This window comes from Vipera berus (assembly GCF_964194415.1).
Source record: "Vipera berus genome assembly, chromosome: 1".
Taxonomy (NCBI): Eukaryota; Metazoa; Chordata; class Lepidosauria; order Squamata; family Viperidae; genus Vipera; species Vipera berus.
Genome location: NC_138202.1, coordinates 13,794 through 38,626, shown reverse-complemented (window position 1 = coordinate 38,626; position 24,833 = coordinate 13,794). Strand labels below are relative to the sequence as shown.

Here is a 24,833-nt window from a genome sequence, read left to right as displayed (position 1 = left end):
ATTACCTCTTTAAATTTGTGTTCACGTATCATAAACCTACAAATCTTTAACAGTAACATTCAAGCTGGCTTATGCGTACATTTATTCTAAACTTAAAATTCCATCTGAAGCTTAAGGATGCCCAGTTGGGATGTGAAAGGTATGCAAGAATAAGGGGCTGAAGGCTGCTTTCGTGGCGGCAGGAGAAACACCCGGGGCGATTCCCTGAGGCTGACAGAGAACGGGGCGGCTGGCGCGGTCCGTCCGTCCGCCCGCCCGGGAGCAGCCTCGCCCGAGGGAGCCAGAGGCGAGTGGGCGCCCGGGAGGCTCTTCCCGGGGACAATCTCGGGGCTGATCGAACAGACGCCCTTCCGCTCGGTCCTGGGGAGGCGAGAGAGCCTCCCGGACGCGGCGCGATCTGCGGGCGCGGCCGGCCGGCTCAGAGACCCAGCGCGCCGGCGGGGGCGGCGGAGTCCGGCGTCCGGGCGCCGAAGCGCGCGCTCCCCTGCCCGGTGGGGCGGAGGTGGCGCGCTCAGCAGTCGGGGTGGGGGTGGGGGCTCTCGCGGCTTCCTCGCGCAGGCGGAGGCTCTCAGGCGGGCGGGCCGGGCTGGCAACGCGGGGCAGCGTCGCGCAGCTGCAGGTCCTCGCGGGGCGACCAGGGCCGGGCGTAGTCGCCGCGCTGCAACAGGAGTCGGTTGAGGGTCTGCTCGAAGTTGACGTGGTTCCGCGCCATGAGCAGATACTCGCGCCGTTCCAGCAGATGAGGGCAGTCGCAGGTGTTGGGCACCCAGACGTACTCGCGCGAGCGCAGCGGGAAGCGGTTGCGGTAGGTCTGCTGCACCTGCACGTCGTAGCGCGTCTCGGAGCCGACGTAGCGCTTCGAGAGGATCCGGGCTCGGAAGACTGCCGGGAAGAAGCCCGCCCGCCGGTCGGTCGGTGAGAAGAGCCTCGGTCCCCCATCCCCCGGGTGCCCTGCAGCCCGCCCTTGTCCCCGGGACACGGACTCCGCGCGTTCCTCCTGGCGCGCCACGGCCGCAGTCCCGGGCCGTCTGCCTGCAGCTCCTGTGGTGCGCGAACGAGGCACAGCCGGAGAGCCGCTTTAAGCGCCGGCGTCATTTTCTTCCCGGGCCGTCCAAGCGGAGGCAACAACAAATCAATTTCTGTGCAGCCTGAATGGACGGACGGAAGGGAGGAACCGGCGCCGCGGGAGACCCGAGTTCTGTGCAGGTGTGCGGCAGACGCTCCCCGCAGCGCAGGCGGTCTCTCCCTCAGCCCAGCCCGGCAAGAGGGAAGAATACCTACCGAAGTCGCTGTTGCAGTAGTGGTGAAGGCGTTGCAACTTCCCTCTCGGCGGGTCGCACTTCCCACACCGTCCTGCAAGGGGGGGAGGGGAGGGGAGGGGAGAGAGAGAGAGAGAGAGAGAGAGAGAGAGAGAGAGAGAGAGAGAGAGAGAGACACGGTTAGGGCCAGCTGGGCGGCTGCGGCCGCTGCTAACAAGGAAAGCTTTGGCCACCTCCTGCTGAATTAAAGGCAGCGTCCCATGGGGAAATTGGGGGGGGGGAAGCAGTGTGCTTTTCTAACGGCCCAGAGACCCACCAGTTGTTCCTGGTCAAGCTGCCACCCCTCCGACCTGTGTGTGTGGGGGGGGGCTTTTAGGGGCTGATGATGCCAGCTGGTTTGGTGGAGGGGAGGGGCAGTTCCACTACACATCTCAGTTGAATGCAGATAGCTGAAGGACCAGCGCAATGGCACCCGCAGGCTGCCCTCTTGGTTTACTGAGGAGCTCCTGACAATGCAACGGGGAAAGCAGCTCCCAGTCAATTACCCTATTTCGGCAGGACCAGTCAAAGGGGCAGCGGAAGATGTGGAGGGAACGGCTGTGATTGGTCAAGGGTCTGTGCCCGTGTTTAGGGCTTCCTGTGGCAGCGACTCTGACGTCCAACAGTCTTGTTGGGCTGCCTGCTCCTTGCTGGGAGAAATGGGCCCCCCGGGAGCCTTGGGAGAGGCGGTCTTTGGTGCCCCCGGAAGGCAGGGGCACAGCCGGGCATTTGGAGCTGTGGGGAAGCAGACCCGGTTCTGCCTGGCAGAAGGCGAAACCCTCCCAAGAGGGAGGGAGCAGCATGTAAGGAACCGAGGGAGACATTGCTGGAGGCCCGGCGCTCGTCAACAGGGATCTGCAGGGCTGCCCCACAGGTGATGGGGCAGAACTGGACAGACTTGCTCCAGAAGGCAGAAGAGGAGACGGCGGGTGTCCATTGCAGGCAGGTTCTGGCTAGACATGAAGTTCCACAGTGGGAGCAGCTGACTCAGGAAGCCAGGTGGGTCATCTGTTCCTTTAAACAGAGGGCCAAGAAGCCCCTACTGGGGTAATGTACGGGTGGCTTTCTATTCTGGGCAGGGGGTTGGACTGGGTGATCTCGAAAGCGGCTTTCACCCTTAAGCTCCGTGAGGAAAGCCCATTCCCCAATGCGGCTGATCTGAGGCTGGTTCTGTCACCTAAGGTGCCACCTTGCGTCAGTCGTTTCTTCACTACCGTGACGGCTTCAGTTGTTGGGACGCAAGTGAAGAGGGAAGTCACATCGCGGGAATCCACGGTCTCATCTCGGTCAGTTTTAATTTCCAAACCCTGCTGGCGAAGTCGTGTGACTCGTTGATGTGATGGGTGCTGTTACCAACTAACGGAGCTAATAAGGCAGTTAAATGTTCTGCAGTGTTGTAGGTGACAAGAGTTGATGCACCTTAGGTGACAGAACCAACCTCAGCCCAGACCACATAAGTGCCATGCTGGACCTCTGCCTGACCACCACCTATTTTAGACACAGCGAAGGCGTCTACAGATTGAAACACGGCTGCGCCATGGGCTCACCTGTGTCCCCCATTGTGGCCAATCTCTACATGGAAGAGGTAGAAGCCAAAGCCCTGAACTCCTTCACAGGAACCTCACCCACTCACTGGAATGGGTAATGTGGACAAGATACTTGGGTCAAGATCAAAACACAGGAATTGGAAGCATTCACCAAACATGTCAGCTCGGTGGACGGATACGTCAAATTCACACAGGGAGATGTTAAGGAAAAGAGTCTAGCCTTCCTGGACTGTGCAGTATACATTAAGGAAGACAGAAGCTTTAACATCAAAATTTACAGGAACACCGCCCCCCCCCCCAGATCACTATTTACATTTTGATTCCCAGCACCCACTAGAGCAGGGGTCCCCCACCCCCGGTCCGTGGACCAGTACTGGGCTGTGGCATGCTAGCAATTGGGCTGCACAAACAAATAAAGCCCCATCCGTGGGATGCAGGCAGCACAAAAAACCACACTCCCTCCGGTCCGCAGAAAAATCTCTCTCCACATAACCGCTCCCTGGTGCCCCAAAGGTTGGGGACCTCTGCACCAGAGCACAAAACGGGAGCCATCACAACGCTACGCACCACTGGGCCGAAGGCCGGCCTACCAGCAAAGGGCTAAAGCACATGAAGGAAGCCCTCAGGACGTGTGGCTGTCCCAGGTGGGCCTTCATCCAATCCCCCCAAAGACCCAGCAGGAGCTCCTCCGTGACAGACAAAGAAGAAGCAACACAGTCGCTCCACACGTTGCAGGAATATTAGAAAAGGTCGGGAGGACCTTTAGCCAACACGACATATGTGCAAACCTCAAACCCAAGAACACACTAAGGCAGAAGCCGGTCAACCCCAAGAATAAAACACCAGAAGATGCGGAAGCGAAGTGGATGGTAAGCTGGAAAGGGGCCAGCAAAGGTGAAGGCAGCTGTGGTCTGCTCTGGCTGGAGGGATCAGAGGCCACCCCCCCTTCCCCATCTAGGCACGCTCCCCCCCCCCCGCCTTAAGGAGGATTTAGAGAAGCCAAAGGAGCCCCTTCAGAGAAGGCCGGTGTGTGTGGGGGGGTGGGGGGTGGCAGAAGCCCAGCTGCGCAGGGAGAGTGAAGGAGCTGGGGATGCTTTGGCTTGAGAAGGAGGAAGATGGTTCCCTTGACCCTCCTAACCAGTCTCGCCGAGGGTCACGTTCTTCCACGATCCAAAGTGCACAAGGGGGATTTAAGTTGCAGGAAGGCTGTTTCTGATTCAGCCTAGGGAAAGCCTCCTAACGGCAGTAGCCCAGTAGCCGTTTGATCACGGAAGGTGTGACAGACGTCCCTTTGCTGGATGGATCTGGCTGGAGGGCTTGTTTGAGCAGGGTGCAAGTGGATGACCTCAAGCCCCCCCCACACACACACTCTCTCTCAGGGTTTGGGCTTGCCAGCTAAGGCGTCTCTGCCTCACAGGGATCTCTGCCTGCCAAGGCATGAGCATCCCTTACTACGGACTCCTTCCCCGGGAGCGTGTGGCCTAGAGAGCCGGTGCCCACCCCACCCCCGCAAGGAAAACCTGACCCCCCCCCCCTCTCTCTCTCTCTCTCTCTCTCTCTCTCTCTCTGGAGAGAGCCCTTTCCAAAGGACTTGGCCAGCTTGGTTTCTTATGAACTGCATTAACAAAGAATAAAGTAGCCTTTGGGGAGTTGGGGTGGCATCACTCAGCGAGAGGGTGCTACTCTATGTCTATGGGCCTTTGGGGCCACAGCTGGGGCACGGGGCCAGCTGTTCCGCCGAGAAATCTATCATGCCTCCCCTGCCCATCGCTTCTCTTCCTACGTCTGCCGGAGAAACTGAAACAGACGGTCCAGGGAATTGGGGGCTCCCCCCTCTGCGCCTGCCCCAGAGCTACCTGGTGCCGTTGGAGTCCTCAGGGGTGCTGGGGTGACCTTCTGTGGCACCTCCTTGGCCACCTCTTGGGCCTTGGTGAAACGTCGCGTCACTGCTATGGCTTCAGGAAAGTCCGCAGGCTCTTCTGGGTGCTGGGCCTCTATCTCTCTGGCCTGGGGCTGGCGCAGAGCATGGCCCTCCCCCTGTGCGCGGTGGGGGATCTGCTTCCTTGGCCCCCAGTACTGGTAGTCTATGCTGAGGTTCTCCTCCTGAAAAAGGACCTGGCAGTGGGATTGGGGGGGGGCGCGTTAGCAGAGTCAAGGCATACTTGCAAGTAGGGGCAGCCCCTCTCCAGCTGCCTCCCCTTGCAAAACTGCTCCTGGCCCCATACAATTCTCTTCCTTGCATACCAGTCGAGAGAACCAGCGGAAGCCAAAGAGACATGTTCTGTGTGCTGTTTTCCATGTCTCTAGGGTGAGGACCACAGATCAGAGGGTGGCCTGTCCCTCCCACCCAGCATTTAGTGTCCAGAGGTGGCCATCTTTCAAGGGGCTAAAAACAGTGATCTGTGCTATCTCTTTTTTTGCTAGGGCAGGGGTAGGCAACCTTGGCTCTTTTATGATTCGTGGACTTCAACTCCTAGAATTCCTGAGCCAGCTGGCTCAAGAATTCTGGGATTTGAAGTCCACGAGTCATAAAAGAGCCAAGGTTGCCTACCCCTGTGCTAGGGGATCCCCTCTCTTCTCACCATGATAAACAGATCCTCGCTTGTGGGTCCTGCCGCCTCAAGGGTCTCGTGCCCGTTATCCGTGCGAGTGTAATGCCACCGGGTGCCTGCAGCCTCGAATGCACCTGGCTGATCCACAGCCCACTCCCCATTGAGGACATAATGCTGGTTTGCTTCCATCAGGGCTGCAGAGGGAGGGAGCACAGGAAGGGTTTGGGGTGGATGTGGGCTCCGGAGAGAGAAAGCGGCAGAACTGGGGGGTGGGTGGGGAGGGCGACGGCTTTGGTTTGGAAGGCTTGGAGAATCGGCCAGCTGGGCTGCTGTGCCAAGGGCTGGACTGGTCAGCAGAGAATGTGGGGGCTGCTCTTTTGCCTCAGCTTGAATGTGAGTGAAAACAGCCACGACTATGTCTGTGTGTCCAGCGTGGAGCAGAAAGCTGACGGCTGAACTCCCAGATGTGTGTGGGGGAGGGGGGAGTGCCTCTGGTTCCCCACTTTCTTACTCTGGGATGCACAGAAGTGAAAAGGCCCCAAAGCAGGAAGCAATTGGGGGGGGTTTGCAGAAGGGTGCGACAGAAGAAGTGCTGTCCCTCTGCTTTGGACAATCATTTAACTGAAATGGAATAGGGTTAGGGTCTCCTGCTCAAGCAGCGGGCTGGACTAGAAGACCTTGAAGCTCCCTTCCAGTTCTATTATTCTATGTTCCATGCTCTTTCAAGGAGCCCGGGGGGTGGGTAGGTGGGGAACAGCACCCGCAGCTGCAGTGCTCTCTGAGGAGGGGAAGGCTGTCCCGGATCTGGCCAGGAGAGGGAATCAGCCACGCCCTGCCCTTCTCTGGGGCCGAGGCGCCCACAAGTGGGCCCTGCTGAATGTGGAGGTGGCGTTTTGTTCCCATGCCCGCAGGCCCTGGTGGTACTCCTTGTCTGCTTTGGGGCATTTTCCTTCCTTTGGAGCCTTCTGAGTGGGAAGCCCTCCTGCACTCACGCCTAGCAGAGGAGGGGGTCACTTCTCTGGGGTGCCACGCTAGGCCCACCCTCCAGAAATGGACCACAGCCAGCTGAAATTCAAGTGGTCCAGTAGCCTCCTCCCCTGAGGCCATTAAGTCCACGGCTGCGGCTGGCTTGCTTAGTCCAGCTCCTCTCCTAGCACGCTGAGCCTCCTCCTCGGGTGGGCTGGGGCTCCAGGCTGTGCATTGGGGAAAACTAGGGCTTGGCAGGACTGGATGCCTGTTGCCCCTCCCTCCCTCCCTCCCTCTCCTTAACCTCCAGCTGCCTGCTGGGATCCCTCCCCCTCCCCCCCATGGCTCTGGCAAGAGAGGCCTACTGGGGCCAAGGAGGAAGCGCTGGGGCCGATCCAAGGGAAGGACAGACCTACCGAGGTAGTTGGGGGTGTGGTCGATCACCCTGATTTGTCTGGCTCCGGCTGGGATCCGGGTCACATTCCTGTACCCAAAGAAACCTGTTGGGAAGAATCAGAGGAGAGCCAGTCAGAGAGAGGCAGAGGCAGGGGAGACCCGAGGGGTGGGGCCCCAGGGGAAGTGGGACTTGTGCTGGGGGGGGACTCCTGGGTGGCTTCCCAGGGCTGCTGCTCCCCCCCCCCACCGCCTTTGCAGCTGCTCCCCGACTCCCTGCTTTTGGAGGATTGGGACCTCCGGCGATGGAGCTCACTCAGAAGAGGTCTTGGCCCTGATCCTGGATGGCCGAGACAGTTCGGTGCCTCCTCCAGGGCACCTCCCAGGACCTTGCTGTTCCTGCAAACCTTCCCTCATTTCCACCCCTTCCATGTTGTGATTAAGTGCCATCAAGTCATCTTCCACTCCTAGTGAGCACTTCCTTCCTTCCTTCCTCTTCCCCTCTCCTTCCTTCCTTCCCTTCGCCTTCTCTGAACCTCTCCCGTCTTTCAGCTTCTTACCAACCATCAGCCTGGTCCTCAAAAGACGCTCACGCTCCTCCTGCCTGTCATTGGTAGCTTCCTCTGCTTTGTTTTCTCAATCCAGTCCTTGTGAATTTTCATGATGCAGACACCTCAGCGTGCTTCTCCCCTTCGTTTTTGTATTCATCTTTCAGCACTGTTTTCTTCTTGATCCTCCTCGTCACCCGCTCTCCTTCATAAGCTCCTGGCTTCTAGTTTTCGTTCAGTTTCTCCTGATGGCACCCTAACCCCTCCTCTTTTTCTTGACTCCCAATTATGTCATTCCATCCACTTCTAGACCCTCACATGGTGGCAGGAATGGTGACATGAAAATGCCCGACATTTTTGAGGACCCCCTGGGCCACGCCAGGGTCTCCATGCCAATTCAAGGACTGGAGGGGTGCCCATAAATGCAGCTCCGAGGAAGGGCCCATTTTCTATTTCTTCTGGAAGATTAATCGAAGGCTGCCTCTTTCTCCTCCTTCACCCTCTTTCCTTTCTCCCCCCCCCAGCCCCTCCCAGGGCCCAGAAGACAGCCTGCCTCCTCACGGCCTGGGCAGCCACTCTCAAAAGAGTTCAGCCTGAATCACCTCATCAAGCCTGCTCTTAGATTTAGGGGCATTTTTTTGCCGAGTGGGCCCAGCTCGCCTGTCTCTCTGCACTTCCAGCCTCCCCCTCCCCCACTTCCTTCACGCATCCCTGGCTCTCCCTGTTGTCAGAATCCACTGCAGCAGCTTCCCTGCATCACCCACGGGCACCCCCCCCTTTCAGGGGCAGACCTGCAACCTCCCAGTGTTGCACACCCTTTATTTCCTGGTGTGCACTTGTCAGCTCCGGTCCATGAGATTGGACAAGAAGTGTGCAGGAGGTGGGATGGGACAAGTGGGCACAATCTGCAACTGTGTCGTTTGCACAGTGGTGCGTGTGTTGTCCTTAGAATGGTGTGATGCAGTTTGGAAAAAGTTCAAAGAAGAGCAACTAAGATGATCAGGGGCCTGGAGACTAAAAGATAGGAAGAACGGCTGCGGGATTTGAGTCTGGCTAGTCTAAGGAAAAGAAGAAATAGGGGAGACATGATAGCAGCGTTCCAGTGTCTGAGGGGCTGCCACAAGGCAGAGGGGGCCAGGTTGTTCACCAAAGCACCAGAGGGCAGGACGAGAAACAATGGTTGGAAACTGACCAAAGAGAGAAGCAACCTGGAATTAAGGAGAAATTTCCTGACAGTGAGGACAATCAACCAGTGGAATAGCTTGCCTCCAGAAATGATGGGTGCTTCATCACTGGAGGTTTTTAAGAAGAGACTGGACAGTCACTTGTCTGAGACGGTATAGGTTCCCCTGCTTGAGAGGGGGGCTGGACTAGAAGACCTCCAAGGTCCCTTCCAGCTCTATTCTATTCTGATGCCATCCAGGGCCCCTTCCCCAACCTTGCTGTGCTTGCAAATTCCCCCTCGTTTCCACCACTTCCATGTTGGGATTATGTATCCAGGACAGATGTGCCTGGATACGCTTCATTGAGACTAATTCCACACTTGCCCTCTTGGTAAATTTCACAAACTCACAATGCGTCTCCCGTCTTCACACATTCTTAACCCTTTACGTCCTGCTTTTGGCCTCCAAGCAGGCTCAGGGGTACCTGCCCATTGCCTAGGAGTATTTTTGTGTTGCTCTCGTGTGCCAAGAATGCCGAGACTCTGGTGCCCATCAAGTAGCGCTTGGTGCCCCCCCCCCGTGGGCAGGAATCAGTTGCAAAGGGCTTCAGCTGGTTAGAAGGACAGTGCCAGGTGCTCGGCCTGCAAGCCTGGAGATGAGGCTCCTAGAGGGCACCAGGCATCACCAGGCGTGGCAGATGGGCGAAACCCACCTTCAGGACAGCCCCGGCCAGCCAGCAGAGCAGCAGCAGGGGAAGAAGGGAGGCGTGTGGGTTGGGGGGAGGAGGAGGAGGAGAGGCAGGGGGCTGGGTTGACAAAAGCCAAAGCTTCACCCACGTCAGCGCATTCAATCACCAGAGGCGGGAATCGCCGCCCGGAAGGCTTCCTGGACGAAGACGCAGGACTCGCTCCTGCCCCCACAGACGCCACAGGCATCGGCCAGCGCCCCGGAGCCCAGGATCCCATCACAACCGGCTCTCTGAGGGATTGTAGAAAGGGTGGCAATTAGAGGTGCCCAGAAGGGATGCCCCTTGTTATGGGGGGATGGAGAAAACCCACTGCCCCTCAGTGTTGCAAGGCTGCCCTACATCCCTTGGCTACTAGAGCGTCTGCCCGGGGACCTCCTGGGATGGGGCAGGGAAACCCTCCCCAGAGAAAGTGCTTCTCCTCTTCCTCCCCCTCCCCCATAAAGGCAAGCGCTTGTTTTGTGGGTGGGCTGCTCTTCCTCCTGAGCTCTGCACAACACCCGCAACTCATTCAACAATGAGGCAGCAGCGCCTCCTCGGTTTGCGATACGCCTCACTTGTGTGGACTTTTGTCTTTTTTTCTTGCTGCGTTTGGAGAATGACGGCCGAGGACAGCCCAATGCTGGAGAATAGGAGGATCTGGGCCCTGTATCCTTCCGGTGGCCGAAAGTGGGGAGGGCCAGACCCAGCCCAAGAACAACATTGAACAATCCAGCCAAAGTTAGTTCTTTATTTACTCACACCAGACAGACAGAATCTTGCCAGACTAACCTTTACTGCCCTCAGCTGAACGGAGTTTCGGGGGGGGGGGGCTCTCCTCAATCTCTTTCTCTACCTCCATCCTGCTCTGGGCTGGGCTGCCACTTCTCCTCCGCCCCCCCGCCCTGGAAATTCTCTGGCGCTTCCATCACACCCCTCCCCAACAGGCACAACCCGTCATATCCGATGCCAGCGGACTCACCAAACACCGGCCACTGATGCAGAGGTCTGGCGATGCTGGGCTGCAGAGGGTTCCGTCCAGGACTCGGCCAAAGCTGTAGTAAAAATTGTGTCCCACCGCCAGGCAGTTCAGGTCACAGAGGTTGGCAGCTGGGGGGGTGAAGGAGGCAGAGGGGGCATGAGAGCCAGGCCTGTCCATTTGATTGGGGGCAGGGGGGTTGGCCTAAAGGTCACAGTGCTAGACCAGGATGGAAGTTTTTCAGTCCCTCTCACTGCCTTTGCTCCAGGGGGCTGACCAGATTGTGCGCCCCCCCCAACTGACTTGCCTCTGGGCCTGGACAGCCAGAGTCAGGGATCCTGGTTCACTTTCCCCTCAGGTTGAAGGAAATGTTTTAAAACACTTTGTCCCCTTTCAGCAAATCCCCACCCAGGCAATTGTAGGGTTGTGTGTGTATGTGAAGCATGCAACACACACAGATCTAGCGTTCCCAGCAGAGTCCCGATTTCTGGGGACACTCTGGGAGTTCAGCATTTGTTTTGGCCCCACTGATGCTCTGCTACCTATTTGTGCCCCCTTCTCACAACACACCTCTTGGGGGGGGGAGTTGTGACCCTGCTGAGCTGGTCTGTTATTCAGAGGTCACTGACTGTCCATGCTTGTCCCAATAAACGGAGTCCCACATCATTTGGGGTTTGGGATCCCAGCACAGGATGAACCAAGCAGAAGCAGAAGGCAGAAGATGTGAGCTGAATCCTCCCCTCTTCTCCCCCAGCCCTTCCCTCTCCCAGGCCGTTTCCAAGAATGCAGCTTCTCAAAAAGGGCCTGTGTGAGGCAAGGGGGGGTGTTCTACCCCACCTCTCCCCTATTCACAAGGCTCTGAGGCTCCATCAACTGATGTCACTCTACTGGATCTTACAGGAGAAACGACCCTGGCAGATACCTTATCCTAAGCCCTGTAAGATGTGAAGTGGGTCCAATGTCAAAAACCACACAAACAAGCCACCAACCCCACCACCCCTCAGCTGGGGGTAGTCTAGCCTATATAATCTTTTAGCCCCCCCCCCTCCCTCTGCCAATCTTGATCTCTAGAGGATGAAGCTCAGTGGCCATTTGCAAGAGCAAAAAATTTAACTCCTCCTGCTCAGGTCATTGGCTAATCTGCCTCTTCCTGGGATTTCCACTCTGAGGAAAGTGAGGCCGGAAAGAAACCCATGGCCAAGCCCCCCCCCCAAAATGATCTTGAGGGCTTGGCTCCCCTCCCCGATGCTCTCACCTCCATGGAAGGGGACCCACTGGTACTGGGCCTGCCCCCCTGGGATGGGCCTGCTGTTGTAGAGAGCGCACTGCATCGCCCTGAAGGGGACGGTGCCAGCTGGGCAGGCCTGCGAGAGAGGGAGAGGGAGGGGGAGGGAGGGAGAGAGACAGAGAGAGACAAAGACAGAGAGAGGAAGAGGGAGGGAGGGAGGGAGGGAGGGAGACAGAAAGAAAGACAAAGACAGACAGACAGACAGAGACAGAGAGGGGAGGGGAAGGGGAGGGAGAGGACCGCTGTTAGAACATGTCTGCAGGATGGAAAGAAAAGACACACCCAGAACGGACTTCCTTCCTTTCCTCATTCATTCGTTTGTTCGTTTATATATGGCAGGCCCCAGACTAGGCTGCCCAGAAGAGTCAACAATACCAAAGATGAACATCCACACTATATTCCAGAATCACAGAATAATAACATTGTAATAAAACTTAGAAAACTTCAAAAGCACCACATAAAAGTTCATAAATAACAGCAGGGCCTCTACCACTATAGATAGTCCCTGATTTATGACTGCAATAGGGAATGAAAAATTCATCTTTAAGTGGTGGGGTCATTAAGCGCCTGTTCCTACGAGCTTTTTTTGCTATGGTCCTCGAGTGAATCACCCATAATTGTTAAATTTGACATCAGGTGACCGCAACTTGCAACTGGCTTTCCTGTTGACTTTGGGGATGCTGCTGAGGGCGATCATGCAGCTGCAGGATGCTCTGAATGTCGCAAATGTCCACCAGTTGCCAAACTCACAAATCATAATCACATTGTGGGGATGCTGCAATGGTCGTAAGTGTGAGGACTGATTCATTGCTTTTTTCAGTACCACTGTTACTGCAAATGAATGATTGTTATGCAAGGACTACTTGTACAACAATAAAATCAACAACTAGCTTCACACGTCAACATATCACCTATGTTGATTCCTAACAATGGGCAGTGAGAACAATCAACCTGTTGAACAGAAATTGCCTCCAGAAGTTGTGGGTGCTCCATCACTGGAGGCTTTTAAGAAGAAACTGGACAGCCATTTGTGCAAAATGGGCATAGAGTCTCCTGCTTGAACAGGGGTTGGACTAGAAGACCTCTAATGTCTCTTCCAACTCTTATTATTCTGTTATTGTGTTAACTATGATCTGTTTACAAAAGTCCTAGAATACAAGGCTGGATGTTAACTATGCATCTTGAATGTAAGCACAAACCCACAGGGCCCCCAGTGCTGTTGTGCCTACCAGAAACTTTGGGCAGAAATTGGCCCCTGCATTCTGGACCCACTCTGAGTGACCTGGTGGCCTAGTGGTGAAGACGCTCGCCTCCCACTCAGGAAGTGGAAAGCTCAGTGCTAGGTAGTGGCAGATGTTTCTCGCAAAGAGAAAGGATTGGCTGGGAACTCAGGAAGGGCATCCGGCCAGTAAATCTCAGCTCCATTCATTCTGTCACGCCAACTCTACCCCAGACTAAGGGATTACAGGGTCATAAATAAGGGGGGGGGAATCCAGACCCATAATAATCTGGAGGGGTTCCCCATTTATGAGGAGGAGGCCCAGGCAGCACTCAGCTGACCTGTCTCTCCCTACCTTGGATGTGCACTTATGTGCTGCACGTTTCTGGTGACCACGAAGGCCACGCAGAGACCACGGGACTGTTGGATTTCCCCCCAGACCACGCCAGCAAAGGTTCCCTTGGGCATCCGAGGGCTGTGGTTAAACCGGGACCCCCAAGTGCCCCACCCATGACTGACGTTTGCAAGAGGCTTCCAGCCTCTTGGCTAAGCTCCCTGTCAAGACAGGCTGAGTAGGGGAGAGAAGGGTACTCACTTCCCGCTCACAGACGCGATACTGCCTGGCCTCCGCTCTGCAAGGGTCTTCTCCAGGAAGCCTGTGGCCCAAGAAAAACAAAACAACAGAATAACAGAAGAGTTGGAAGGGATCTTGGAGATCTTCTAGTCCAACCCCCTCCTCTGGCAGGAAGCCTTGCACCATCACAACTTCTGGAGGCAAGGCACTGATTAATTGTCCTCTCTGTCAGGACGTTCCTCCTTAGTTCCAGGTTGCTTCTCTCCTTGATGAGTTTCCATCCGTTGCTTCTTCTCCTGCCCTTCAGGCGCTTTGGAGGACAGGCTGACCCCCTCTTCCCTATGATAGCCCCTGAGGCGTTAGAAGACTGCTATGGTGTCGTCCCTGGTCCTTCTTTTCACTAGACTAGACATACTCAATTCCTGCCACTGTTCTTCGTATGTTTTAGCTTTGAGCCCCCTAATCATGTTTGCTGCTCATCTCTGCACTCTTTCCAGAATCACAACATCTTTTTATATTGTGACCAAAACTGTGTGCAGTATTACCAAGCCATTATAAAGTGGTATTAACACTTCACTTCTGTCCCTCTGTTAATACAGGCTAGGATTGTATTGGCATTTTTGGCAGCTGCAGCACATTGCTGGAGTCCAAGATCCCTCTCACAGTTACTGATGTTGAGCCAAGTTTCACCTAATCTGTACCTGGGTATTTGATTTTTCTTGCTTCAGTGTAAAACCTTACTTTATTTAATTTTGTCAGATAGGGCCCAGTGTTCAAGTCTGTCAATATCCATTTGGTTCTTGAGCCTGTCTTCTGGGGTGTTGGTTATTCCTGCCAGCTTAGAGTCACCCGCAAATTTGATTCTATTCCCTCGTCTAAGTCAGGTATGAAGATGTTGAAGAGTCCTGGGCCTAAGACAGAACCTTGTGGTATCGCACTGCTCACTTCCCTCCATGTAGACTACTTGTTGAGTATGGTTAAGGACTACTTGTTGAGTATGGTTAAGGACTACTTGTTGAGTATGGTTAAGGACTACTTGTTGAGTATGGTTTGTCAGCTAGTTACAAATCCATCTGGTGGTGATATTGTCTATCCCACATTTTTCTAGCTTACCAAGAAATAGGTTGTGGTCTACTTTGTCAAATGCCTTGCTGAAATCCAAATAGTGTATACTATGTTCAGAGCATTTTGCTGGCCCATTAATTTTGTCACTTTGTCAAAGAATGAAATAAGATTAGTTTGGCATGATCAGTTTTTAACAAACTTGTGCTGGCTACTAATTATACGTTTATTTGCTTCTAGATGTTCACAGATCTGGCTTTTGATTATTTTTCCCAGTATCTTCCCAGGCATTGATGTTAGGCCAATTATTCTGTAGTTTTCTGGGTCTGTTTTCCCCCCTTTTCTGAAGATGGGAACCGCATCAGGTGTGTTTCCAAACCTCTGGTAGTTCCCTGGTGCTCCAGGATTTTTGAAAGATATGGTGAGATGGTTCTGAAATAACATCTCCCAGCTCCTTCAGAACTCTGGGATGGTCCCAGTGATTTATATTCATCAAAGTCAGACAAAGTCAGATATTATTTTAATTTTTATTTCTAGTCTTTTACAGCTATGTGTTTGATAGGTTGGGCTATAGTTTTTTTGCGTGAAAACTGATGCAAAGAATGAGTGAAGCATTTCTGCTTTCCCTCTGCTGCCTGTTATTTCCTTGCCATCTTCTCTCTTTAGTGGACCGACTGTTTCCTTGACATTTTTCTTATTTATATGTTGAAAGAAACTTTTTTTTATCATCCTTGACTTTTGTTGCAAGTCTTTGTTTATTCTGAGCCTTTGCTTTCCTGACTTCATCTTTGGAGATTCAGGCTATCTGCTGATATTTTGCCTTAGTTATGTGTCCCTCTTTCCATTTTTAGTACTTGCCCTTTTCGTCTTTCAGTATATCGGAGAGATCTTTGTGCCACCATGCTGGTTTCTTTTTGAATTTCTTGATTTTCTTTTTTGATGGTATCATGCTGGATTAGGCTTTCATGATCTTTTTTTTCAGTTTCCCACGCTTCTTGAGCTGTTTTCCCCTTTAGGATTTTTATCCATGGAGTTTTTCTTAGGCTCGCTCTGAGTTTGTTAATATCCTCTCTTTTAAAGTTTAAGACACTGGTTGGATTATATTCTACTGCTTATGTTTGCATTATATTGAATTCCAGTATGACGTGGTCAGTGTGGTCCAAGGTTGCGGCAACTCCAACTCCTTTTTATCACTTCTTCTCTGTGAGTAAGAACTAGGTCCAGGATAGCTTTTCCTCTAGTTCCCTCCTCCACCTTTTGGGTGGCAAAGTTGTTGGCTAGGTTGGTTAGAATCTGTTCGATCTCCCACTCGCTGCAGTTTGTCTCCCAGTTGATATCAGGATAGTTGAAGTCTCCCATTACTACCACTGGGTGAGATCATCTGTGGCTTTGGGGTGAGGTATCACCAATATGCCGATGATACCCAGTTGTTTATCTCCACCCCGAGCCAACCCAGTGATGCCCTTGACGTCATGTCCCGGTGCCTGGAGGTGGTGCAGGTCTGGATGGGAAGGAACAGGCTCAGGCTGAACCCCTCCAAGACTGAGTGGCTGTGGATACCGGCATCTCGTATTGTCCAACATGTTCCATCTCTTTTGATGGGGGGGGGAGCTATTGCCGAACTACGGTTATTATGGACAGTTCACAATATGTACAGAAAGCAAAAGAACTACTAGAAGACAAAGAAAATTACATCCCAATCAGCACTTACAGAATACTAAAACTAGACAAGTCGATCAAGAGGACTCCCGGTGAGCTCGCAGGGGTGGATGAGAAGCCGCGGATCCATCCTCCCGTGTCTCTGTGGGGGCCCTAAAATACACAAGCCTGAAATACCTCTCCGTCCATGTGCATCATTTGACAACATCACAAAAGAAATAACAAAAAAGCTCTTAGGCACTTCACAAGCCTGAAGCACACACTTGGTCAACTCCCCACCGCATGGCCCTCAAGCAGTCAGAGACCTGACCGTGGATGAGGACTAAGTCAGGGTCTCCTCTGATGTCGGGGCCCCTTTCCACAGATCTGGAACGAGCCAAAGAATCTGTGACCACATTGCTCCACGGCACACCGACTTAACTAAATACATGAAGATCGAAACACCCAGGATTATGGATCTCATAAACCTCTGCCTAACCACACACTTCCAGTTTGATGGACAAACTTACCAACAAATTGAAGGCACACCTCTGGGACCACTGCTTTCAGGACTTACAATGGAGGTTATTACGCAGCGTCTGGAAGCCACAGCACTCCCACAAACACAATCCAAAACATGGATCAGACATGTAGATGATACTTCACCACAATAAAGGACCAATTAGAGAACACACAAACACACTACCATCAACAACATCTTCAAAGGAATTCAGTTTACCAGAGAAGAAAACGACTCACTGCCATTCCTGGCCATCCTGATCAGCAGAGACCACAGTGGCAAACTGGAAACACAAGTGTGCACAAAAACCACCCTCACCACTACCAAAGCAACAACCCAGCCTCCCACTAGAGAAGCTGTGTAAGAACTTTACTTAGATGAGCACAAATTCACTGCAGCAACCTCGAAAAGGAAACAGAACATCTATATAGCATATATAGCATATTGGAGCAAAATGGATATCCACACAACCTTATCAAAAAGTGCCTGACCACTCAACCCAATACAGCACAATCAACCCAAGCCCTAAAACGGATCACGCTGCCATACGTACCTCAAGAAGATCTCAGAAACAGACTATATTACAACCACAGGGACTCAGCACAGCACACAAGCCAACCAAAGCCCCACCCCACACACAAACACCCTAAGTAAAGCAAAAGACCCAGAAGCCCCAGAAGAAAAAAGGAACAGGCGCCATCCACAACACACAACGCAGTGAGTGCAACAGCCACTGTGCGGGGCAAACAGGCAGACGGCCGGCAGAGCTCATCCAGGAACACCAGTGAGCAGTCAGAAGACAAGATAAAAACTCCTTAACGTCACAACATGTGGACAGGTTTGACCGTAGCGTCAACTGGGAAACTGTGACCGCCCTAGGCCAAGCCCAAAACACCGGGGAATTTCTAGAAGCCTGTCACTCTGACAAATTGGGCATCAGTAGACACAAAGACGTAAACAATGTCTACATGCAAAAAGACACAGTCAACCCAGCCAAAAAGGGAGCCCAAAGATGAAAACCCCTCCTCACCCGCAATCAGCACCCAGAGGAGACAGATTACATCAGAGCAACAACCAGGAAGTAAACAATGCCCCAATCCAGGAACTGCCAAACAAGCCAACAGTAAACATCCTAACCAGAGAACCTCCGAGACCATCCTCCACCAACTCTGACCATGCGAGGCACCAGAATACAAACTGAGACCAAACTCTACTCCCTTCCAACACTGAGGATGTTGCCTAGTTGGGTAAATCAAATTATTAAATTAAATTAATTAAATTAATTAAATGAAACGTCTGCAAGAAAACAACCCCACTCAGAGGGCACCAGGGACCCCCTGGAAGCACCAGTTCTAGAAGAGGAAGCCGGATCAGCCCTTTAGTCATGGCGGGGCTGGAAGAAGGCCAAAGGAACTGATGGAAGACCCAGGAAACATGGCAACCAACCAAAGAAGACCAGACTATGAGAAGCAATTCTGGAGAACATCACCATTTTTGTTGTTTTATATTCTGACTCAGCCTGTTCCCCCCCTACAAACCCTCCACTGCAACTCTGGGACTGCATTTAATGGGGGGGGGGAATAGCCAACAGTTTAGAAGAAGGATCTCAGCAGACTTGATTACTGGGCCCTATCCAAGAAAATGCAATTCAGTGGTGAAAAAAAGCAAGGCATTACACTGGGCAAGAAAAACCACATGCCCAGGTATAGAATACGGGGTCATAGCAACTGTGAGAAGGATCTAGGGTCCTAGTGGACAATCCCTTAAGTATGAGTCAGCATTGTGCTGCAGCTGCCGAAACAGCCAGTGCAGTCACTAGGCTGCATCATCAGAGGGCAAGTATCAAGGTCACATGAAGTGGTAGCACCGCTGTGTACTGCACTGCTCAGATTACACTTGGAATACTTTGTCTACTTTTGGTCACCACAATACCCCCCCAAAAAAGATGTCGAGACTCTGGAAAGGGTGCAGAGAAGAGCAACAAAGATGATTAGGGGACTGGAGGCTAAAGCATATGATGAACCATTGCTGGTATTGGGGGTATAGCTAGTTTAATGAAGGGGTGACATAATAGCAGTCTTCCAATATCTAAGGGGCTGCTATGAAGAGGAGGGGGTCAAAGCTTGTAAGCCGCCCTGAGTCTTCGGAGAAGGGTGGGATATAAATGTAATAAAAATAAAAATAAAATAAAACCTATTCTCCAGAATGCATGAAGGCAGGACAAGAAGCATCGAAACTAATCAAGGAGAGAAGCAACCTAGAACTAAGGAGAAATTTCCCGACAGTGAGAACAATTAACTAGACTGAGGAACGGCTTGCCTTCAGAAGTTGTGGCTGCTCCATCACTGGAGGTTTTTAAGAAGAGACTGAACAGCCACTTGTCCAGAATGGCCTAGCTAGGGTCTTCTGCTTAAGCAGGGGGTTGGACTAGAAGACCTCCGAGGGTCCCTTCTGACATTACTGTTATTCTCATATTCTGTATTCGGATGGATCTTTCCCCTGAGCTACTACATTTGCCCACCTGATACACCTCCGGATCCGGAAGGAGACGCCGTCCCCGCAGGTGCTGGAACAAGCACTCCAGCTGCCCCAGTGTGTCCACGTCCCGCGGGCCGGCTGGTGTCGGTGCTGGGGCTCTGATTCCCGGCCAAGGTCCAGTGGGCCATTGTTTCTCCCCTACTTAAAAGAAGACAGCAAAGTCACCATAGAGGAGACAGGCACCAGCCCGGCACCACTCAGCACAGCCTCTGACGTGTGTGTTATTTCTGACTTTGCCACATTTTGGCTGTTTGAGCAACTCCCTGTCTCTCTCTTGGAAGCAGGGCTACGTCTTTTCCTCCACGCCATCCTGAGGCAACCTCTTAGGATGTGCCCAGCTAGCCCTTGGCAGTGCCTGTCGGTGAGCGATGGGGGCCGGAGCGCGCCTGTGTGCAAATGAAGAGGAAAGCTGTCCAAGAGGGGGGAGGCTGGTGTCTCTGGCAGGACAGGGTGACCTCCTGAGAGTGGCCAGTACTGGGCTCCAGACAGGCTTTGCTCCTCCCCCATCCTGGCTCCAGCCATGGATGGGCGACTGGCCAGTGTAACTCCCGGCTCTGCTGGCAACGGCGGGGGAGGGGATTCCCTCTCTGAAGCTGCTGGGGCAGTGGGTCAACCGTCGAGGCTCTTGGCCGAAGGGGTGAGAATGGTGCCCGTTCCTCCCTACAATGAGCAGCTTTCTACAGATCTTGGCCGTCCCTCTCTTGCCTCTTCTCTCCTGATTAGTGTCCAGTGAAGATGGAGGGTGGCATTTCCTGGCCTGCTTCCTCTCTGGTCCGATGGATGGATAGAGGGCTGCTCTGCTGTGAGCCTCTGGATGGAGCCTCCCCCCTCCCCATCTTCTGCTCTGCCTGCCGGCTGGCAAGGAGCAAGGAAAGGGGGAATCCCCGCCTCTCTGTGCAGGCATGACCTGGTCTAGAGAGGCTATGCCTAGTCCCATTAGTCAGGCCTGCCCTCCCTCCCCTCCATTTTGGGGGGGCTACCGGACGCCCTCCCACCCCCGGAGGCCAAGCTGTCTTCCAAGGGAGGGCTTTGACTGGCCTTGTGCTGCTGAATGACCGCTGCCAGAACAGCTTGTGGGTGACCGTGGTGCAGAGGGCATCTTTCCCTGGCAGTGGCATCCCCCCTCCCCCTCCTCCGCTGCAGAGGCAGCTGGGGAGGGGAAGAAGACCCCCCCCAATGGTCTTCACCTTCTCCTCTGCCCTCAGACCAAGGAACGGGCACCTGATGGCTGCTGCTGGGAGGGGGGTGGGAGGGAGCCCTCCTGGAGCCTGCAGCTGAGCTATCTTGGGCAGCGGGTAACTGCACCTGGTTGCCCAGTTTTTGCCACCTTTGGTTCCTTGTGTTTATGATGGCATTGTTTTATTATCTTTCTGTTTGGCCCTCAATGGGAATTGGGTGGCAAACAAGTTTATGAAACAAACAAACTAATGGCTCTCTCTCAAAGTGGAGTAAAAGTGATTGGCATAAAGATTCTGTGTCTCTTCAAGAACAGATCACGCTGGGTGCCAGTCTGGATCATGGCAGCCAACCAAGCCCACCAGCTGTGTCAGCACTTGGTTGCACCCAGGCCTCTGGTAGCCACGAGAAACATGGCTTCTCAGTGCATTGACCAAATTTTCTTGGGAAAAAATGAAGGACAAGGCTGGAGAAAGAGGCTTATAAGGATTAAGAAAATGCTAATCACTTAAATATGAGCCAGACGTGTGCTGCAGCTGCCAAAAAAGCCAACACAGTGCTTGGGTACATCTATTTTAATGAAGAGAAGGATGAGGGGGGACATGATAGCAGTGTTCCAATATCTCAGGGGCTGCCCCAAAGAAGAAGGACTCAAGCTATTTTCCAAAGCGCCCGAAGGCAGGAGAGGAAGCAACGGATGGAAACTAATCAAGGAGAGAAGCAACCTGGAACTAAGGATAAATTTACTGACAATGAGAACAATTAACCAGTGGAACAACCTGCCTCCAGAAGCTGTGAATGCTCCAACACTGGAAATTTTTAAGAAAAGACTGGACGGCCAGTTGTCTGAAATGGTATAGGGTTTATTGCCTGAGCAGGGGGTTGGACTAGATGACCTTTGAGGTCCCTTCCAACTATTCTATTCTATTCTATTCTATTCTATTCTATTCTATTCTATTCTATTCTATTCTATTCTATTCTATTCTATTCTATTCTATTCTATTCTATTCTATTCTATTCTTTTCTGCTCTGCTCTGCTCTGCTCTGCTCTGCTCTATTCTATATTCCATTCCATTCTAAACTTTGCTTTAGAAAGGAAAATTCAAGAGCAAAACAAACAAATAACTGAATTAAATCAATGATGAGCTCCAAATCCAGCTTTAAATTAATAAAGATTAAAAATATTTTAAAAACTAACACAAAGTGAAGTACAGTATGTAAAAAAGTGCAGAGAATTTTTTAATAAGCACACACAAGAGGGGAAATCATAAAGAAGTGATTCCCCTCTTTTATCAAGACAATTTCAATAATTTATCACTCTCTCTTATCCTGTTACAAAAGGCACTTTTCCTCTCCGTGTCTCATCTCTTATCTACCAGTTCTTGAAGCTTCTTCATTCAGTCCTACTCAATAACAAAAGTCCATCAAGAGTTACAAGAAACAACACTTATATATTAAGCTCAATCAAATAAACCAACCGTATAGCCCTTTATTTTTAACAGTCATTTATCATTTCCCCCAGAAAACACAGTTTGTCATTCGCTTTACCAGGATTTCTTGGGAGATTTTGTCAGTCTGGAGTCCTTACTTGAGGGACAAATGGCCAAGCTCAAATTACCCCCCTCAGACACATTGTGCCAGCTGGGGGGGGGAGAGAGCCTGGGATCGGAGGGAGGAGAGCGAGCAGCGAAGGGGGATCACAGCAGTGATGGTGGCGGGCGCACCTGAGGAAGCAGGCTGGGGACAGAGGCCATCCATGTGGGCCACTAACGGTCAGCAATGACTTGATGGCACAGAATCATAATTGATTGACGTGTCCCATCTTTTACTGAGGTCAAAGGACACCATGTTCACCACATTCCCTGGCCAATTAAAGGGGTTATTCTGTCAAAAATGATCTGGCTACTTTGACATGACTTATTCTTGATTAAGCCCTGCTGGCTCCCGCCAAGCCGCACATTCTTTCCTACTTACTCACAAACTGACAGCATAAAATCTGTTCTGGAGGTCTGTGTGGCACGACTGCCGAGCTGATTGCTCTGCAATGCCCTCAGGCCTCTTTTACCCCCTTTTTGGAGGGAGAAACAACATCTCCTTTCTCCAATCCTCTGGCACCATCTCTGCCCTCCATGGCTTCTCAAAGATCACAAAAAAGGGATTCTCAAGCTGAAGCCTTCTGGCCCAGGCGACCGAAACGCCCCTTTCTCTCCCTCCCTTTGTGAGCCTTTCTTTACCCCGAGCGCAAGAGGCACCCCGAGACTCTGGGTCACACCCCCGTTTCCTCCCCAGCCTTGCCTGCCTCCCTGTCTTTCCAATAAGGAAAAGCACACATCTCCATGGTTGTCCTGGACAGACCTCCAGGTGAGAGAGGGAGACGGCAGCCCGCCATCCCTCACAGTCAAGCCCCCCCCCCCCCCGGTCCTCTGGGCATGGAGGCAGGCAGCACCGGCCAAGGGATACTTATGAATGCAGCGGACATATCCACCTTCCAGGGATGTAGGGTCAGAACAACCCAGAAGCTGCTCCAGGGTCATTCAAAGCCCTTGGCTAAATTTATGGACTTCTTAAAAAGGGGGGGGGAGCTCCTTGACAGCAAAAGCATTTCAGGAGCATGCCAGCTTTCAGCCTTGTGGCCAAGGCTCTGGCACGAACAGGGAGCCTGCTGTGGTGCTGGGCATTTGTTTTCCCCCCTGTTACGCTCATGAATGAATGGTGAAGTTGCAGACGAGGGACCTCCTTTGGCTGTGCACCCATTCTCACAACACCTGGTTCCCCTAACAATCATTCCTTCACTCTGAAAGGATGTTACTGTGCTTCCCCGAAAATAAGACCTAGCTTGAGTTTTACATGTGTACCGAATATAAGCCCTACCCCCCAAATAAGCCCTAGTTTTGGGGTGTAGCACATGCTAAAAATCAAGCTGGGGGGTGGAGCTGCCCCAGGCACCCGCTTACCCTCAGGACCACCGCAGCCAGGCCTCCCACACCTGGATACCTGTCATGCTGCTGCTCGAGTTCTCTTGCAGTCACTTGCAGCCGCATGCCACGTGGCGCATCACGCTGCTACCACTGCTCACAACAGGAGGCCGTGCAGCGCATTGCACCGATCGCATCGCTGCCACCGCTAGCGGCTGGAGGCCGGGAGGCTTCTCCCACCATTCATGCTGCTGATGCTGCCCCTCGCCACAGCAGGCTGCCAGCCTCATGATCAGGGCTATGAGCCTCACAGCCTCCTGATGCAAGTGGCAGGAGCAATGCGATTGGCGCAATGCACCATGTAGCCTGCAGCTGCGAGCAGCGGTACCGGCGCAATCAGTGTGATGCACTGCGCAGCCTCCTGCCACGAGTGGTGGCACCGGCGCAATTGGCACAATGAGCCACACAGCTTTTTGTTGAGTGGTGGCAGCAGCACAATTGGCTGAGAGCGGTGTGATGTGCCACATGGCATGCAGACACAAGCGGCCACAGAAGAACCTGGGTAGCAGCACAAGTGTCAGGGCGTGGGAGGCCTGACTGCGGCGGTCCTAAAGTAAGACATCCCTCCAAAAATGAGACCTGGTGCCTCTTTAGGAGGCAAAAAATATATAGGAGCGGGCCTTATTTTTGGGAAAACACAGTATCAGGTGCGAAAAACCAACTCCACCCGTGAAGGTCCAGATCGACTGATTTATTGCTGAAAGCCTCTGCACAGGAATCTTCTCAATGAAGGGTCAGCCCCCGGTTAGTTCAGGTGTGGCTCTTTTCAATCCCCCCCCCCAGCTTTGCCAGTCCTTCCCCTGCAGGGGCTAAGACAACTCAACAAGGGAGCCGTGAGGGATGGGGGACGGCAGCTCTCTTCCCCGAGACCCTAATTTGGGGACCCTCTCTGTGTAAATGCCTCCTTGTCAGAATCCATTTATATCCCATTCATAAATCCCTATCTGTATGTTCTAAAATCTTACATCCCTCACTGGATTCTGCCATTCCCAAGGAGGAGAAGAGAAGATGTTAATTGGCTATCCTTATCCATTTGTTGCAAGGGTGTTTATTCAGCCTGCCTGGAGGCCATCATTAGACCAGGGGAAGAACCTTTGAACTGAGAAGAACAAAGAAAGGGCAGGGCGGGGGGGACAGATCTGGTTTGTATCTCCAATCAGAATCTGAAAGGTAGGAAGGAAATGTCCTAAAGGCATGGAAGATCCCTTTTCCCATGGAAGGTTTTGACACCTGAACCTTAATTGATCCGGGAGTGACCAAATGGACTGAGGGGAGGGGGTTTCACTCAGGGACACTTTAAAAGTACCAACCTGTAACACAGTTTTCAGATCCTGTCTAGATTTCCCACTGACAATCACGTTTCAGTAAAAAGTTCCATTTTGGATAATTCTGTCTCCAAGAGTTCTTCTTTCCTAAGACGTGGATTGGGGTGGGACCTGACACTCCTCCTCCTCCTCCTCCTTGGTGAGAGGAGGTGGGCAGTTCCTGGAGCCGAAGCCTCTCTGCTCAAGAGGGGGGTGGGCTGAAGGGGAGACCCGTCAGCCAGTTCTGGAGAGCACTTCTGGGTTGGGCTGGGTGGACTCACCTGAACTGTGGATGCGAAGACCAGGCCAGTCAGGAGCAGGGCCCTCCCGCAGGAGAGCTGCCTGTAGGAAAACACCAGAGGGAAATGG

At 52.8% G+C, this 24,833-nt stretch overlaps 1 protein-coding gene across 1 annotated transcript; it reads right to left on the bottom strand.

The window, feature by feature from the left end:
- Nucleotides 1–568: 568 nt before the first annotated feature.
- ADAMTSL5 (ADAMTS like 5) lies at nucleotides 569–23,226 on the bottom strand (the record flags this gene model as incomplete). The annotated part of the gene is made up of 11 exons (XM_081314404.1): nucleotides 569–882; nucleotides 1,282–1,353; nucleotides 4,702–4,960; nucleotides 5,428–5,591; nucleotides 6,780–6,863; nucleotides 9,322–9,445; nucleotides 10,174–10,301; nucleotides 11,426–11,534; nucleotides 13,273–13,333; nucleotides 18,993–19,147; nucleotides 23,140–23,226. 11 exons carry the CDS (start codon nucleotides 23,224–23,226, stop codon nucleotides 569–571), a joined length of 1,557 nt encoding a protein of 518 aa, XP_081170530.1.
- Between the last annotated feature and the right edge of the window lie 1,607 nt (nucleotides 23,227–24,833).